The 16,854-nt window shown below is 52.6% G+C and overlaps 1 protein-coding gene across 1 annotated transcript; it reads right to left on the reverse strand.

The window, feature by feature from the left end:
• Positions 1–1,345: 1,345 nt before the first annotated feature.
• Positions 1,346–11,350, reverse strand: Ctrc (chymotrypsin C). Its single transcript, XM_090334012.1, has 8 exons — positions 11,278–11,350; positions 10,993–11,180; positions 10,792–10,889; positions 9,863–9,988; positions 9,429–9,565; positions 8,727–8,872; positions 7,830–7,982; positions 1,346–1,525 (listed from the first exon to the last, which is right to left on the reverse strand). The coding sequence occupies exons 1-8, from the start codon at positions 11,348–11,350 to the stop codon at positions 1,346–1,348; spliced, it is 1,101 nt and encodes a 366-aa protein (XP_090190138.1).
• Positions 11,351–16,854: the final 5,504 nt, after the last annotated feature.

A 16,854-nucleotide genomic window follows, 5' to 3' on the forward strand; every position in this document is an offset into this window, starting at 1 on the left:
ATTTCTGGTTTCCAGGTAGTTAATTGGAGATAATAGTCTCACAGACTTTTGTGCTTGGGCTGGCTTTGAACTGTGATCTTCAGATCTCAGCCTCCTGCGTAGCTAGGATTATAGGCGTGAGCAACCGGCATCTGGCTTCTCTGTGACTTTATTTTGTCAGTCCTGGGGCTTGAACTCAGGGCCTAGGCCCTGTCCTTGGGCTTTTCTCAAGACTAGCACTCTACCACTTGACCCACAACACCACTTGTAGCTTTTTCTGTGTATGTGGTACCAAGAAATCGAACCTAAGGCTTTATGCATGCTAGGTAAGCACTCTGACACTAGGCCACAATTCCTGGCCTCTCTGTGACTTTTGGCTCTGCCTTCCCCGTGGTGTTCATGTTCAGGCTCCACCAAGTTGCTTGAAGCTCCAGATTTACCTTCCTCTGGTTCAAGAACATGACAGACCCTTGGGCCCAGGGTTCTCTACTTTGTGAACTACTGGCACTTGGGAGTTGGCTGATGGTTTGTCGGAGGTTTTGTGCGATACTTTCCAGCATTCTTGGCTCTCATGCCTTTCCCTGTTGTGGCAACTAAAAATGTCTCTGTCATTGTCAAAGGTACTTTAGGGAGCAAGTTACCCCCTCTTCCCTTTTTGTCCCATTTTGCTGTAGTAGCCTGTTACACGAGTGAGGGAGCTTTCAGTCCCTCTACCCAACCCGCCCATCCTCCAAGCTCTTGACTGGACTTGCATCCTTGAACCAATGCTTGTCCTGGTGGAGAGGGTGCAGTGCAGTGATTGGCCAGACCTGGAGCACATGCTTCCCCCTTGCTCCTGGATGGTGAGGCTTTCCTAAGCAAACTGGATGCTGGGAGGTTGGGCTTCTGTTATTATCTAGGCTTCAGTGCCAGGAGGAGAGGAGGTGGCAGAAGGGGAGGGGAATAAGGAGCCACAATAGCTCATTCCATCTCTCAGCAACCCCGGTTTTACTTTGTGTGTGTGTTAGGGGTGGGTAGGCATTTGAATTCAGGGCTTCATGGTTGTTTTTTGTTTGTTTGTTTTCCAGTTGTGGGGTTTGAACTCAGGGCCTAAGCACTGTCCTTGGGCTTTTTTCAAGACTAGCACTCTACCATTTGAGCCACAGCACCACTTTCAGATTTTTCTATGTATGTAGTACCGAGGAATCGAACCCTGGTCTTCGTGCATGCTAGGCAAGCACTCTACCACAAGGCCAAACTCCTGGCCCTAGAATTGCTGTTTTATCTGACAAGATGGAAGTGGGATATATCCTTGGAACCGGAGGCAGCTGTGATGTTCTCATGGGTTCACAAGTCCTATGGGAAATAGCTCCCCTGGCTCCCTGGCTCAGAAGAAAGACACAGGGGCAGCAGCATAGGCTGGAAATGCAGATCCTCCCATCTCTGCCCAGAGACTCAGTGCCTGCAGCTTCATAAGGTTTCCATGCGGCTCTGATGGCTGCACAGTAACACTGGAGAAGTGCATGGCATCTTGCTGCTCATCCTCAGACACCTGTGCCACCCATCCCTGGTATTTGTAGTTAGAATGGACCGTTTATGCTCTTACAGCCCTGCAGTAGTAAATGCGAAGTCAGCATTCATTCTTCATCCCAGACCTTTGGTCCTGTATGCCTCAGATATCAGGAGAACAGACTTCAAGCTCTTCTACCAACGAGCCCCCAGTAGGCCAGAAATAGGAATGGCTAGACAGCCAATGTTTTGTGCTTGTGGCAGGCCATCTGCTCTTTCACCACCGTCAGATCTGCTGTCATACTGCCAGGCAGACAGATGGCCGTAGTTGTGATCCAATAAAACTTTATTTACAAAACAGATTTAGTTCGCAGTCTCATTTGCCATGAAGCAATGACACGGAGTCCAGCACACAGAATCACCACAGCAGAATGTCTTGACATCCCCTGTTTCAGCTGGAGAGCTGGGCTTGAATGAAATGACTTTATAATATAGCTAGGTTTAGGGTCCTGGAGTGTAGCCTAGTGGCAGAGTGCTCGCCTAGCATGCAGGAAGCCCTAGGTTTGATTCCTTGGTACCACATACTCAGAAAAAGCCAGAAGTTGAGCTGTGGATCAAGTGGCAGAGCTCTAGCCATGAGCAAAAGTGTCCAAAGAGGGGCCGGGAGTTTGGCCTAGTGGTAGAGTGCTTGTCTAGCATGCACGAATACCGGGGTTCCATTCCTTGGTACCACATACATAAACAAAAGCTAGAAGTGGTGCTGAGGCTCAAGTGGTAGAGCTCTAGCCTTGAGAAAGTCCAAGGACAGTGCTCAGGCCCTGAGCTCAAGCCCAAGGCTATATATATATATATATATATATATATATATATATATATAGTTTGTTTAGTTATTTATTTAGGTCAGTCTTAGGGCTTGAACTCAGGGCCTGGGTGCTGTCCCTGAGCTCTTTTTGCTCAAGGCTAGTGCTCTACCACTTGAGCAACAGCACCACTTCTGGTTTTTGAGTGGTTAGTTGGAGATAAAAGTCTCATGGGGACTTTTTTGACCAGATTGGTTTTTGTCGGGGTTTTTAGCACTCCTTGCCTCCTGACCAGCAGGAAGGGCAAAGAGAACACGCCCCGACTAAGATAGGACCGAGAAAGGATAGGGCTGGCTGGCCATCTTCACCCAGCCCTCCCTCTCTAGAGAGAAGACACAGACGCTCCAGGGAGAATGTCACAGCAGACTCGTTTCATGGGAAGATACCAGGGGCTAAAGTAAGATGCAGGATTGTCTATTAACATAAAAGTAGGTAGGACAGGGGGAGGTAGGTGCGGTCATAGAGGGCGGTGGGGCCAATCCACGGGTTCAAGGTAGCCTTATTTTACATCACAAACCGTAGCCAAACCTCCCAACCAGGAGACAGGCAGGTTGGATCTCCAAAACCAGGACGTGAGCACTGGGCCATGAGGTAGGCCTTTTACCCTTGATGTGACGTGCCCTACAGGTTTTGAACCATGATCTTCAGATCTCAGCCTTCTGAGTAGCTAGGATTACAGGTATGAGTCACTGGTGCCAGCTGCTAGGTTTATTGGATTTGATTTTTATGCCAGTACTGGGACTCAGCTATTTAGGAGGTTGAGATTTGAGGAGTGTGGTTCAAAACTAGCCTGGTCAGGAAAGTCTTCTCTCCAGTTAATCACCAAATGCTGGTGGCTCAAGCTCTTGTTCAAGTGGTAGAGCATTAACTTAGAGCAACAAAATAAATAAGTAACCCTAAGGAACAGTGCCTAGACCCACTGAGTTTTCTTCTTTCAACCCCATCTTTGCAGAGACAGGATGCTTCGAGAGGACACTTGGGTTTATTGTCTGTCTTCACACAGCTCCCGGGCTCATTGCATCTCGAGCTGAACGTGAACTTTCGGGGACTGGACTGCAAGGCCTGCTGGGAATGAGACTTGGCACGAGGCCTGCCAGGCATGAGGCTGTGTGAGTCCTGATTGCAGGAGCCAGGAGCCAGTGTCCATTTGGCAGAGGAGGAAGACTGAGGCTCCCACACGGTGAATCCGTGGTAGCGTTCCATCCTACCCAGCTCAGACGATGGGATTTTAGCACGGGGATGTCGGTGTGGCAGGGACGTCCCACTTCACCGCGTCCCTGGGGATACTACCAGTTTTTGAGTAGTTAATTGGAGTAAAAATCTTACAGTGAGTTTTCTGCCTGGGCTGGCTTTGAACTGCGGTCCTCAGAATTCAGCCTCCTGGTAGCTAGGATTACAGGTGTGAGCTACCAGTACCTTCCTTCCATCCATCCTTCCTTCCTTCCTTCCTTCCTTCCTTCCTTCCTTCCTTCCATCCATCCTTCCTTCCTTCCTCTCTCTCTCCTGTGTGTGTGCGTGCACGTGCACGTGCGTGTGCGTGCGCGTGCTCAAGGCTGGTACTCTCCCACTTGAGCCACAGCACGATTTCCAGCTTTTCTGGTGATTAATTGGAAATAAAAGTCTCACAGATTTCCTGCCTCAACTGGCTTTAACCTGTGGTCCTCACATGTCAGCCTGCTGAGTAGCGAGGGTGCCAGCATGAGCCACCAGCACTGGGCTCCAGTCCTGTCTTCTCACTGTATTATTATTATTATTATTTTCTGGATAAGGGATTCCAGCCCGGCGAGCACCGGGTCACCTTCTGCCACCCTCCGCCCCTCTCTACCAGTTTTGTGGGCTTTCTGTTGTCACTGAAATCACAGGCCATCATGTCGAGCTTCTTCCTCCTGGGCATTTCTGTGCAGCCTGGAACCTGGAACCTCCCTCATCTCAGCCTCACGTAGCCTGGGATGACGGGTGTATGACCGTGCTGAGCTCTGGGCTGAGAAGGAATTCTTGTGATTGTGTCTGGGGGGGCCGGCCTCCAGTTGTGATCCTCCTCTTCTCAGCCTTCAGAGTAATTAGAATGACATGTGTGGGCCTGGGGTGAGGTTTTCAGCCACTGGGAGCCTCGGGCTTTTCCTCTAGGAAGAGATAATGAGCAAGTGTGCTGGCTGCTCAGTGAAACGGTGTAGGAGAAGCCCAGGAGATGGTGGTCGCACACTGCCGTGAGGGATGCCCTTTGTCTAAGACAATGCAAACCGGTAGCTGAAAGTGAGAGAACCACGAAGTCCAGCACCGAGCCCCTGCCTCTGCCTTCTTCTCTGGAGGTGGGCTGGGGCTGGGGGGGTCCTCTCCCCCCAATGATGCCCTGGCTAACCCACAGCAGTCACAGAATTTCACACGAGTTGAACACCGGGGGACCTTGTCCCCAAACTTGACAATAGCCCCCCCACAAAAGGCTATGTTGCATTTCCAGAGGTTTTAATTCTGGACTGGGAGGCCGTTCCTCTGCATCCTAACGTAATTTCTTCTTCTCTTTCTCCATCCCCTTCTTCTGCCAATCCTAGGGCTTGAACTCAGGGCCTTTTTTGGGGGGGGAGGGGGATCACTGGGTCACAGATCCATCCTGGCTTCTTGCTGGTCCTTGGAGATCAGATGCTTCAGGACTTTCTTACCCAGGTTGGCTCCAAATAGTGCTCCTCAGCTCTCAGCCCTCCCGACTGCTGGGATGGCAGCCACTGGCGCCTGGCTATGCCTCGGAGTAACCTCTTTCCTCCTTTCCACCTCTGTCTCAGTCGAGACCACAACTGTTGCATCCTAGCTGGTGGTCGTGGCTGTCTAGTGTGGCTTCCTCTCCTCCCATCTAGCTGGCTGCCAGCCACTCTTTATGCAGCCATTGGCTGACTAGAGCGCTTCTCTCTCTAAGACCCCTCATGGCTCCCTGTTGTCCCAAGGGCTTTGGCTCACTACTTCTCAGCGGTGGCTTGCCATCATGTGGCTTGCATGAGTCTCTGCGGGTCCAGCGTCCTCGTCACCCACCTACCTTGCACCTGCCCAGGCAACAGCAGCTGCTTCCCTTCCCAGCAGTGCTCATGCACCATCAGCCAGGACACTGGGCCCTTTTGGAATCCCTCCATTACCTACCAGGGCCGTGCCGTGTGGCAAGTAACCGGAAATCTACCACAGCGGCTAAAACAAATGCAGATGGATTTGCTTATTTATTTGTTTGTTTATTCATTTTCTTGTTCAGTCAAGACATTCAGAGGAAGATGCTGGCTAGCGTTTTCCTCTTGCTCCTCCTCCTCCTTCTCCTCCTGCTCCTCCTCCTCCTTCTTCTTTCAGTGTCAGGGCATGAACTCAGGGCCTGGGCGCTATCCTCTGAGCTCTTCAGTTCGAGGCTAGCACCCTACCACTTTGAGCCATAGCCCCCCTTCCAGTTTTCTGGTGGTTCATTGGAGATAAGAGTCTCATAGACTTTCCTGCCCTGGCTGGCTTTGAACCATGATCCTCAGATCTCAGCCTCTTGAGTAGCTAGGATGACAGGTGTGGATCACCAGTGCCCCACTGGTAGCTAGCTGACTTTTGATCTGTTGCTTTATGAGGCTCAAGCTAATGTCTTTGTAATTCTCTTGGCTACAAGATGGCTGCCACTGCTCCAGCGTGCATATCCTCATTCAAGGGCAGGGAGAAGGGGATGACTCCTCTTATCAGGAAAGAGTTGGTCTTTGTATAGATCATTTGGGGAAACATGTTTGTTACATGTATGACTCTGGAGCCATCTTACCAAAGTCTGAGTCTCAGTTCTAGTTGAACAACCTTGGGAAGTGACTAGCCCTAGCAAGCCTTAGTTTTCTCATCTGTAAAATGAGGTTGCAAACAACAGCCAGCCCCAGTGAGGCTGCTTTGGGAACTGGGATCCATACTAGGCCCCACAGCAGAGCCTGGCACACCCAAGGGTTCATCTGTGTTAGTGATTATTTAATTGTGCAGTTGTGGCAGAACTGGGTCCCCAAGCATCCTAACTATCAGGGACCCGGGGTCAGCAATACTTTCATTGTTGCAGTCTAGGGACTTGAACCAGCATCTCAGACACCAGTACTCTACCACGGGAACCACACATCCAGCTCTTCTGTTTTTGTTTTGTGTCTGAGTTTGTGTCTTGCTAACTCTGCCTGAGCGACTCTGGAACTCATGATCCTTTTGCCATTTTCTTTCTGATAGCTGAGATTAGAGGCATGCACCACCATGCCCTGCTGTGTTGAGAATTTATAAATGACCAACACAAACATAGAGAAAGAAGTTGGCTTGGCGTGGCATATGTGTACTGTGGATTGTTCGACCATCAGTAATGGCTCAGCCAGGGCTTCACCACCTCCAGGAAGCCAGCCTAGACTCCCGCTGCCATCAGACACTGATTTCAGCATCTCTTTTCTGTTCTTTTGGTCTGATTTCTATTTTCACCCATACACCAAGGAAGTCCCTGGTCTATTCAAAGATGTCTCCTGCAGGTCAGGGGTCTTGTCTGAACTTTGCTTGGGGTTTTATAGCTTTTGGTGTTTGGACACAGGGTTTCATTAGTTAGCCCTGGCTGGCCTCAAGCTCTCAATCCTCCTGCCTCAGCCTCTGAATACTGGGATTCCAGGTGTGGCTGCCACACTGGGCTTTGAACTATCCTTCGGTCCCCATAAACAATTGAGAGGGTTGTGTGGGCCCGGGGCTTGTTGTGCAAGTAAAATCATTCCTGAGCCTATGTTGGTCTGTGGACTGTTGCCTCTTGCTGAGATGTGGCTCAGCTCTTCCTCTCCCTGGGCCTCAGTTTCCCTATCTGAGATTCTGCTATCAAACCTGCAGTCAGAGTTGGGGTCTCCAGATAGTAGCCACCCTAGGGCCTGTGTTAGGGCGAGGTGGGACTGACAAGCCGGAAGCAACTCCAGCAGGCCCCTGCCTGTCCCCAAGCTCACCCTCCAGGACTCTGTCCCCCCACTGGGCTGAGCGAGACTTCCCTGGGGGGCCGGGTGAGCATGAGAGACTCACTGCAGAAGCAGATGGGGGCGGGTAGAGCAGTGTGTAAGAAGGGTTAATGACCCAGTGGAGGCCCTAGAGAGCCCAGGAACCCTGGGGAGGTGACATCAAGGTCCAGGCTTGGGAGGTGGTGGGAGGTTTGTTTATTGATTCTCAGGATTGGCTGTGGAGGGACCCGGGACACATCAGAGCTCCATTTTCTGTGGGAACAGAGGATGCCATGAGCTCTGGGACATGTCACTTCAGGGGCCAGGGGCAGCACAAGGCCCTGCAGGACAGGCCACCCCCCACCCCCTCAGGCCTGGTGGGAAAGCCCCAGCCCAGGATCCCCCTGCCTCTACCCACTGAGGCCTGCTCTGGGCCTGCTCATAAAGTGGCGTGGAATGAATGATTGAATGAATGAGGGGAATGTGTGCATAGCCCAGGAAGGCCTGCAGGAGCAGACGGAGGGGAGTGGGGTGGGTGGGCGGGGCGCAGGGCGGGCTGTGGGGCGCTCACCTTGTTGATCCAGTCGATGTAGGCCGACACACGGGTGAAGACTGTGGGCTTCTTGAGTGTGTTGCAGCCCAGCGGGGAGCCGAAGCTGACGATGCCATGAACCTCCCACGCCCCGTTCTCCGCTGGGCAGTTTAGAGGGCCGCCTGAGTCCCCCTGGGCCAGAGAAAATAGGTCTTAGCCCCGGGCCACCCCCCAGGGTCCGAGGAGGGCCAGCGTGGCCGCGGGGCTCAGGCCGCCTTGCTCTCGTCCGGGAGGCTTTAGCTTGGCCGTGTGATCTGGGGATCTGTGCTCAGGGTTTTCTCCATGAGCTCCCAGAGAAGCCAGAAGGCTAGGAATAGAGAGACGGTGAGGAAGGACTTGTGTGTATGTGTACAATGCTAGTCCTGGCGCAGAGCCCGAGCACTGTCCCTGAGCCCTTTGCTCAAGGCTAGCACTCCAGCACTTGAGTCCATTTCCAGCTTTCTGGGGGTTCATTGGAGATAAGAGTCTCGGGGACTTTGCTGCCTGGGCTGGCTTGGAACTGTGATCCTCAGACCTCAGCCTCCTGAGCAGCCAGGAGATGGGAGTTTGTGTTAAACGTTCTTCCTGGATCCCGAATCCCCAGCCCCCAGGAGCAGCTGGCGGGGTGCCCAGCACAGCTTCTTCAGATGTCATGAGCCTCATTCAGTCCTGAAAATGTGGCTACGATGGCTCCATTGCATTGCTGGGAAAACCGAGGCCTGAGGAGCCTCAGTTGGGCCTGCTGCCCGCCCATGGTTACAGAATATAACGAGCTGTCCCTGAGCCTTGAGCTCAGCAAGTCGTGTTCTCACCACACACTGTGGGGAGGGAAGTGGGAATGTGGGCTGGGACCAGGGCTCAGTCTCCTGGCAAGGCCCCATGCACCCCAACACTCACGTTGCAGGCAGAGATGACGCCATCGCCGCCGGCACACACCATAGTCTTTCTCACCCTGAAGCTCCAATAGTCCCACCGGGAGCACGTGGCATGGTCCACGATGGGCTGCAGGCCCTGCTGCAGTTGGTCAGCGATGGGGCCATCGGCTGCAGGGAGAGGGGCAGTGAAGAAGGAGCCAGGCTGGGTCCCACCTGGCTCAGGCCTGGAGGCGAAGACACCGGGGATGGGACAGGACACACAGGTGGGTTCTACCTGCAACTGTGGGAACCACGCATCTTCCTGGCAAGGAGGTTTATTTATTTGTGCTGGTCCTGGGACTTGAACTTAGGGCATGGGTGCTGCTGCTGGGCTTTTTTGTTCAAGTCTAGTGTTCTATCCCTTTGAACCACAGCTCTACTTCTGGCTCTTTGGTGGTTCATTGGAGACAAGAGTCTTATGAACTGTCTTTCCTGGGCTGGCTTTGAAGCTTGATCCTCAGGTCTCAGCCTCCTGAGTCTCTAGGATTATAGATGTGAGCTGTTAGCACCCAGCTATTCCACGGATAAAACATATGGAAAGGTGTAGGCAGAATGGGGATGTGGGGCAAACAATGCTGCTGCGGTGTTGACTGTATGACAGGATTCCTCCAAGAAGTCTCTGGGGATTTCCTCTGCATGCGCACGTGTGTGCAGGCACATGTGTGTCCACACGTGTGTTACTCACTCCAGAGGCGGCCCCAGCCCGTGACATAGCAGGGATAATCTTGAGGCAGCAGGGCTTCCTTCTCGGGCAGGCAGGCCACCTGGATGGTTTCGCTCAGCTCCACGGGCTCTGCCAGCTTGATGAGAGCAATGTCGTTGCTAGAATTCGGAGCAGAGGCTGAGTGAGCGGGAGGCGGAGGGAGCAGGCGTTTGGGGGTTCTGGTCCCTCCAGTCACTGCTAAGAGGCCCAGGCTGGGAGCTGGGGTCGGTGGGTGATGAGGGATCGTCTGTAAACGTCCTGACTTCTATGAACCACCTAGGGGTGGGAGCGGGAATGAGCCAGCTCATCCACCCTGCTAGACCTGGCTTCTCTGCGTTTTTGCCATTTTGGGATGCCAAGCATGGGGTTTGCCCCACCCACACCTGCACACGGCCCCGCCCCTGGCTGTCACTCACAGAACCAGGAGAGAGATCCAAAGCTCATGGACGTAGATGGTGTCCACTCCCGCGATCACAGAGCCCTCCTCGTCCTCCACTGACAGGTTGCTCTTCCCCAGGACCACGCGGTAGGTCAGGGACTTGCTGAGCAGAGAAGAGAGCGAGGTCCAGTGGGCCAAACACACACACACACACACACACACACACATATACATACACATACACACACACATACACACACATACACACACACATACACATACACACACATACACACACATACACACACATACACACACATACACACACATACACACATACACACACATACATACACACACATACACACATACACACATACACACATACACACACATACACACATACATACACACATACACACATACACACATACATACACACATACACACATACATACACACATACATACACACACATACACACATACACACATACACACATACACACATACACACACATACACACACATACACACACACACTCACACACACACATACACACATACATACACACATACATACACACACATACACACATACACACACATACACACACATACACACACACACATACACACACACACACACACACACACACACACATCTCCAGTCCTGGGGCTTGAGCTCAGGCCTGGGCACTGTCCCTGAGCTTCTTTTGCTCAAGGCTAGCCTCTACCACTTGAGCCACAGCACCACTTCTGGCTTTTTGGGGCTTAATTGGAAAGCAGACTTTTCTGCTGGGTTTGCTTTGAACTTGGGTCTTCGGATTTCAACCTCCCAAGGAGCCAGGGTACAGCGTGAGCCGTCAGCGCCCCGCTCTGACAGTGGTCTAATTCACTCCTTTACTCGTCTGTCAGTGCCCCTGCCCCTGGGTGCCGGGGGTCTTGGGGAGCCCGGCCCACTCACTCGATGCAGTGGGCTGCAGTGAGCACGAAGTTGCTGGCAATCAACGTGCCGCCGCATGTGTGCCTCCATGTGTCGTCCCTCAGGTACTGGAGAGAGATCTGCCAGAGGGAGCCAGAGGTCTCCTGTCAGTTCCCCCAGGGGTCCCCTAGCCCTCCCCACATCCCTCCCTACATCCCACTCCGCTCCCTGAACAGTGCTCACCTGCCATGGCCAGCTGTGAGGGTTGGCATCGTCTCCCCCCACCACCCGTGCAGACAGGTTGGGTGGGAAGCTGGGTACTCCGCAGCTGGCAGCTGGGGACACAGAGGGAAGTGAGCAAGGGAGGGCTGGGGCAGGGCAGAGGGCTGGGTAGCTAGGTAGACGGAAGGGGCTCAGATCTCGCCGTGTGACTTTGGGCTCAGTACAGATGGGAGGAAACAGGAAGGAGGCGACACACACACACACACACACACACACACACACACACACACACACGTGTCCTGGTACGCTGTCCCTCGGCCTGTTTCAGGTCATAGCCCGGGGAGTGCGGGGATTGCGTGTGACCTTCGGAGTCCCCCATGTGCAGAGTGTGTACTCCGCAGTGGGACAGACCAGGGCTCATATTATGCCTCTCCCACCAGCGCTGGGCTGAACACCAAGGCTCCCTGAGCCTCCTCTGGGGCCATGGAGATGGGAAGAGGCTCTATGTCAAGGCGTCACTGTTTGAGGCTGTGGTTAGCTCCCGCGTCCACAACTTAGCACACAGTAACCTCCCACGAAGTAAGAACTACTATTATTTGTGTGGCTGCTGGTTGGAGAAACTATTTCCAGTACTGGGATTTGAACTCAGTGCCTTGTACTTGCTAAGCAGGCATTCTACCACTTGAATGTCATCCCTATCCTTTTTTGGCTTTAGTTGATTTCTGGTAAGTCAATTTCCTTTTTGCCTAGGATTGGCCTCATATCACAGTCTTCGAATCTTTCTTTTTGCCTGGGCTGGTCTCAAACCCATGATCTTTTCAATGAAGAAACTAAGTGCTCTCATTTGTCAAAGAAGCCAGGGAGAGCAAATAACTGGGCGGGATCCAATAATAGGCCGGAGACCTTTGAGCTGAGACCCTTTGGGCTCATCGAGAGCATACCACCAACATGGAAGTGATGAAAAACCCCCAAGAAGAAAGAGCTGGCAAAATGGGGCTGGAACTGCAGAGAGAAACTTCTGTGCTCTGCCTCCCCACTAGACCAGGCCTTATGTGTCCCAGAACTCTACCATGCAGGACCAGCAGCAGGAAGGGACTCAACTGACACACAGCTGCCAGTGGCTGGACCCACACAGGGCCCTAAAGTGCCCTTCCTGGAGAGCCTAAGGCACCCAGAGGTGTCACGGCCGGTCCCCACCCCCGGCTTACCACAGGCCAGGAGCACAGCAAGGACTGTGATGGCTAGCATGGCGCAGGAGCTTGGAGGCTGCGTGTGGAAGCCGGCAGGGTACTTTATAGGCCCGAAGGGGGCGAGATCCCAAGTCAAGGCTGAGCCACCTAAGAAGAACCTGTTCCAACAGAGCGCTTTCCCTGACCTTGGCTGCTGTTTGGTTTGGATGGGAGGCAAGGCTGGCTGTGAACGTGTGCAAGCTCTGGAGGTACAAGGAATACAAGGAATCTTTTTTTTTTTTTTTTGCCAGTCCTGGGCTTGAGCTCAGGGCCTGAGCACTGTCCTTGGACTTTCTCAAGGCTAGAGCTCTACCACTTGAGCCTCAGCACCAGTTCTGGCTTTTTTCTATGTATGTGGTACCGAGGAATCGAACCCGGGTCTTCGTGCATGCTAGGCAAGCACTCTACCACTAGGCCAAACTCCCGGCCCAAGGAATCATTTTTTTGCAGGGGGGGCACTCTCTTATTGGGCTTGGGGTGTGTTTCCATCTCTTCCCCCGTTGCATGCTTTCGTTGGTGTGTATTATACCAGTACAGGACATAGTCCTGGAGCTCTTGTGCTCAAGGTCAGTGCACCACTTCCGGTTTTCAGTGGTTCATGGGAGGTAAGAGTCTCATGGGGACTTTTCTGCCCGGGCTGACTTCAAACCCCCAAGGTGGGTCCTGATGGGACAAGGCGGTGGACACTGCCAGGCTACTGGATTCGTTGGTGAGCAAGCTCCACAAAGACCCCTCCTTCCCTCCACACTGGCCCAGAAGCCAGGTGTGGGAGTGAAGAAGGGTCTGGACTCTGCCTGCCAGTGACTGGACACGGCCATCCCCGACCCTGCGCTGCCTCCTCAGGCCAGGCAACCTGGGAAAATGACCAGCTGGGTGTCCACGTGAGAGAGCTGTCACCTCAGCCATGGCAAAGCCCTCAGCTGGGCATATGTACGTGTACAGACACATGAGCAGATAGTGATAGCCACAGTCACACATGGGTGCAAGGGCAGCCCCTCTGTGCACATCCTGATGGCAGACACACATCCACACACTGCTACACACAGAACAGGGGCCACACGTCACATCTGTGTCAGGGTTTGTGGTGCCTCTGCCGGTCTGGAAATTTATTAGGGCTAAGATGGTAATTTACCAAGAAAGAGGTTTATAAATGCCAAACAAGCAGGCAGGCAGCTCAAGAGTTCTTGAAGGCTGGTGGCTCACGCCTGTCATCCCAGCTACTCTGGAGGCTAAGATCTGAGGATCCAGGTTCAAAGCCAGTTCAGGTGGGAATGTCTGAGAGACTTATTTTATTTATCCAATCCTGGGGCTTGAACTCAGGGCCTTAGCACTGTCCTTGGACTTTCTCAAGGCTAGCACTCTACCACTTGAGCCACAGTGCCACTTTTGGCTTTTCTATACATGTGGTACTCAGGAATCGAACCTGGGTCTTTGTGTGTGCTAGGCAAGCACTCTACCACTAAGCCAAACTCCTGGTTCCCCAAGAGACTTTTTAATTAATACCCAAAAAAGCTGGAAGTGGGGATTGACTCAAGTGGTAAAATACCAGTCTTGAGTGAAAAAGCTCAGGGACAGCGCCTAGGCCTGAGTTCAAACTACAAGGCCAGTACAAATAATAAAATTAAAAAAAAAGACCCCGCTGTCTGTTACATACTTCTGGGTCTGTACACACATAGACCCGGACACACTGGGTGCAGAGCCAGGTGAAAAGGACTTTTTAGATGGTACTAGGGTTTGAGCTCATGCCTCGAACTTGCTAGGCAGGTGTTCTATCACTTTATTTTTGATTTTGTATATATATATAATATATTTGTAAGTTTATATAATATATACATATAACATGTATATATATATATTGCCAGTCCTGGGGCTTGAACTCAGGGCCTGTGCACTGTCCTGGGGCTTGAACTCAGGGCCTGTGCACTGTCCTTGGATACTTTTGCTCAAGATTAGCATGCTGCCACTTGAACCACAATGCCACTTCTGGTTTTTCCTGTGCATGTGGTTCTGGGAAATGGAATCCCGGGCTTAGTGCATGCTAGGTGAGCATGCTACCACTAGGCCATGCTCCTGACCTGCTTTTAGATTATCTTTTGGGTATGGTCTTGATTTCTACTCAAGGTAGACTTAGACCTGGGGACCAAGGTACTACCTGTGGTCTCCAGTGATGCTGAGAGGATAGAAGTGTGCCACCAGGCCTGGATGCTTTGTTCAGATGAGGTCTTAATAACTTCTTAGCTGTGCTGGCCTCACACCACCTACTTCCTTATTTTTAAATTTTTGGTAGGTTGTGGGGCTTGAAATCAGGGCCTGGGCAATGAGTTTTGTGCTCAAGGTTAGGATTTTACTGCTTTGAACCATAGTGCCGCGTCCAGTTTTCTGATAGCTAACTGGAGATAAGAGTCTCACAGACTTTTGTGCCCAGGCTGGCTTTGTATCACAATCCTCAGGTCTCAGCCTCTCGAGTAGCTAGGATTATAAGTGTGAGCCACTAATGCCTGGCCTTATACTTCTTTATTGTGTGTGTGTGTGTGTGTGTGTGTGTGTGTGTGTGTGTGTGCACAAGGACTGGGGCTTGAACTCTGGGCCTGGGCACTATCCCTGAGCTTTCTGGTCCAAGACTGGTGCTTTACCACTTGGGCCACAGCTCCACTTCCAATCCTGCCTCCTGAGTGGCCGGGACGATAGGCCTGAGCCACCATGCCTGGAGGAAGACTCATTGTCTGCATGGGCACCGTGGAGCTTGGCGGAGGAGGTTCCTGGTTCCTGCTGCTCTCAGAGGTGCAGAGAGCAAAACTTCAGTTGTGTGGAAGACAAGGAGCAGTTGTCCCAGAGATCCCAGTCTGGCTTTCCATTGCTTCAGATGCTGAAGACAGGATGCTGGGGGCTCTGATGAGATGAGCTGAACCTGTGGCAGAGGGAACCCCAGTACCGCTGCTTCCTGACTGTGTGATCTTGTGTACATAATTCAACCTCTCTGGGCTTACACTTCTCATCTCGAAGGTGGGGATTAAAAGAAGTCATCATTGTTATTTGATTTGTGTTGTTGTTGTTAACTCTCCCTAGGTATCCCTGGCTGGTCTCGAACTTGAGATCCTGCCTTCTTCCCCTCCTGAGTGCTGGGATTACACCACGCCCAGCCTACCATCGGATTCTTTGAAGGCCTGAGCTTGGCCCCTTTGCCTTTGTTGACACTGTCCACCAAAATATAATTAAAATTATACTTTTTATAAGTATAGGAATATAAAGACGAACTAGAACTCATTTTGGATTCCCCCCTGCTGATTTTAAAGGAAGAAAACCACTTCCATGGATCCCTTAAGATGGCTGCAGTTCTCTCCAGTACACAAGGGAGTTGGATGTGCCTTCTGAGTGAGATGCTGTGTGGGACTGGCTGGGAGATTCTGGGTGTTCTGGGCTGGGCAGGGGTGGCTGGTGTCACTCTCTCCCCTTCGCCCTACACCCCCGTGCCCAGAGCCCCTTGTCAGGGGTCGTCATTCCCACACTGTGACCCCCAGTGGGCTGGCTGACTTCTCTTCTGGATGGGGAAAGGGAGGGGGGAAAGAAGCCAAGAGAGTAGCTTTCCTGTGCTTGGAGGTGGGGTATGGAGCTGATTAATTTGCATATTTAAGGATGCAGTCATTTTATTTGCCTGATTGGCAGATACTGCCATGCAATATATGCAAAAAACCCGAATTCCCTCATTTTCCCCATGCTCCCTCAGCACCTACCACGGTGCAGATCCAGTGCTAGGATGGCTGGGCCCCAGGGAGCTCCCTGCTGGCCAGGGCGATATGTGGAGATGGTCCAGGGCTGGAACTCTGACTGAGGTGAGACCTGGTGTTGGTTGCAAGGCTCCTTCTGAGGGAGGGGCCCACAGGCTGCCTACTCCACTGGCAGAACTCCAGGTTCTAAAGGCCTGGTGAGCTGCTCAGGAGGCAGTGGTGCTGGAAAAGTACCAGGAGGGACGTGTGGGAGACCAGGCGGGGAGAGGGGGGCCCAGATGAGGCTCTGGGAGTGGGGAAGCCTGGGAAAGGGGCAGGTGCCACTGACTGAGGCCAGGATTTCCTTGGCTGCAGGGCCAGGACTCGGGTGGCAGCTGTTACTCTTGGATGAAGGTTATGGCTGAAATGGGCACATGGGCTTCCCCTCAGGGTTGGGGTGAGGGGCTGCCAGCATACAGGGGCCTCCCCCCCCCCACTTCCCACTGCAGGGACAAACAGCCATGGCTAACCTAAAATCTGGTGTTGGTGGCGGTGGTTTCTCAGGCATCTGGAACACATGGGGCTGGTGGACCCCAGGAATACACTTCCAGAAGCATGGCTAAGGCAGGGCTGAGAGCAAGGCCAAAGGGCAAGGCACGAATGGGCTTTCTGCAGTACCAACTGTGTCCACCAGGGGGCGAGAGTGCCAAGTCTAATTAGAAAGCCCTGTATTTACCTGGCGTGTCCCCATTGCCCTTTTCAGGCTGTGCCACAGGGCTGGGAAGGTGGGGAGATGAAGGCTCTGGTTCTCGCTGATGGTGAGCAGGTGGGAGATGAGGATGCAGGTGTTGACTCTGTCCAGAGATAGAGGAGGGGCTGCTGGGTTCAGCCCTGCTCTCTCCACGGGGGGACGTGCGTGGCAGGATTCAAGCCTTTGTGTGTGTGTCTGG

The sequence above is a fragment of the Megascapheus bottae genome, chromosome 6 (genome assembly GCF_031878675.1).
Source record: "Megascapheus bottae isolate mThoBot1 chromosome 6, mThoBot2.hap1, whole genome shotgun sequence".
In the NCBI taxonomy this organism is placed as follows: Eukaryota; Metazoa; Chordata; class Mammalia; order Rodentia; family Geomyidae; genus Megascapheus; species Megascapheus bottae.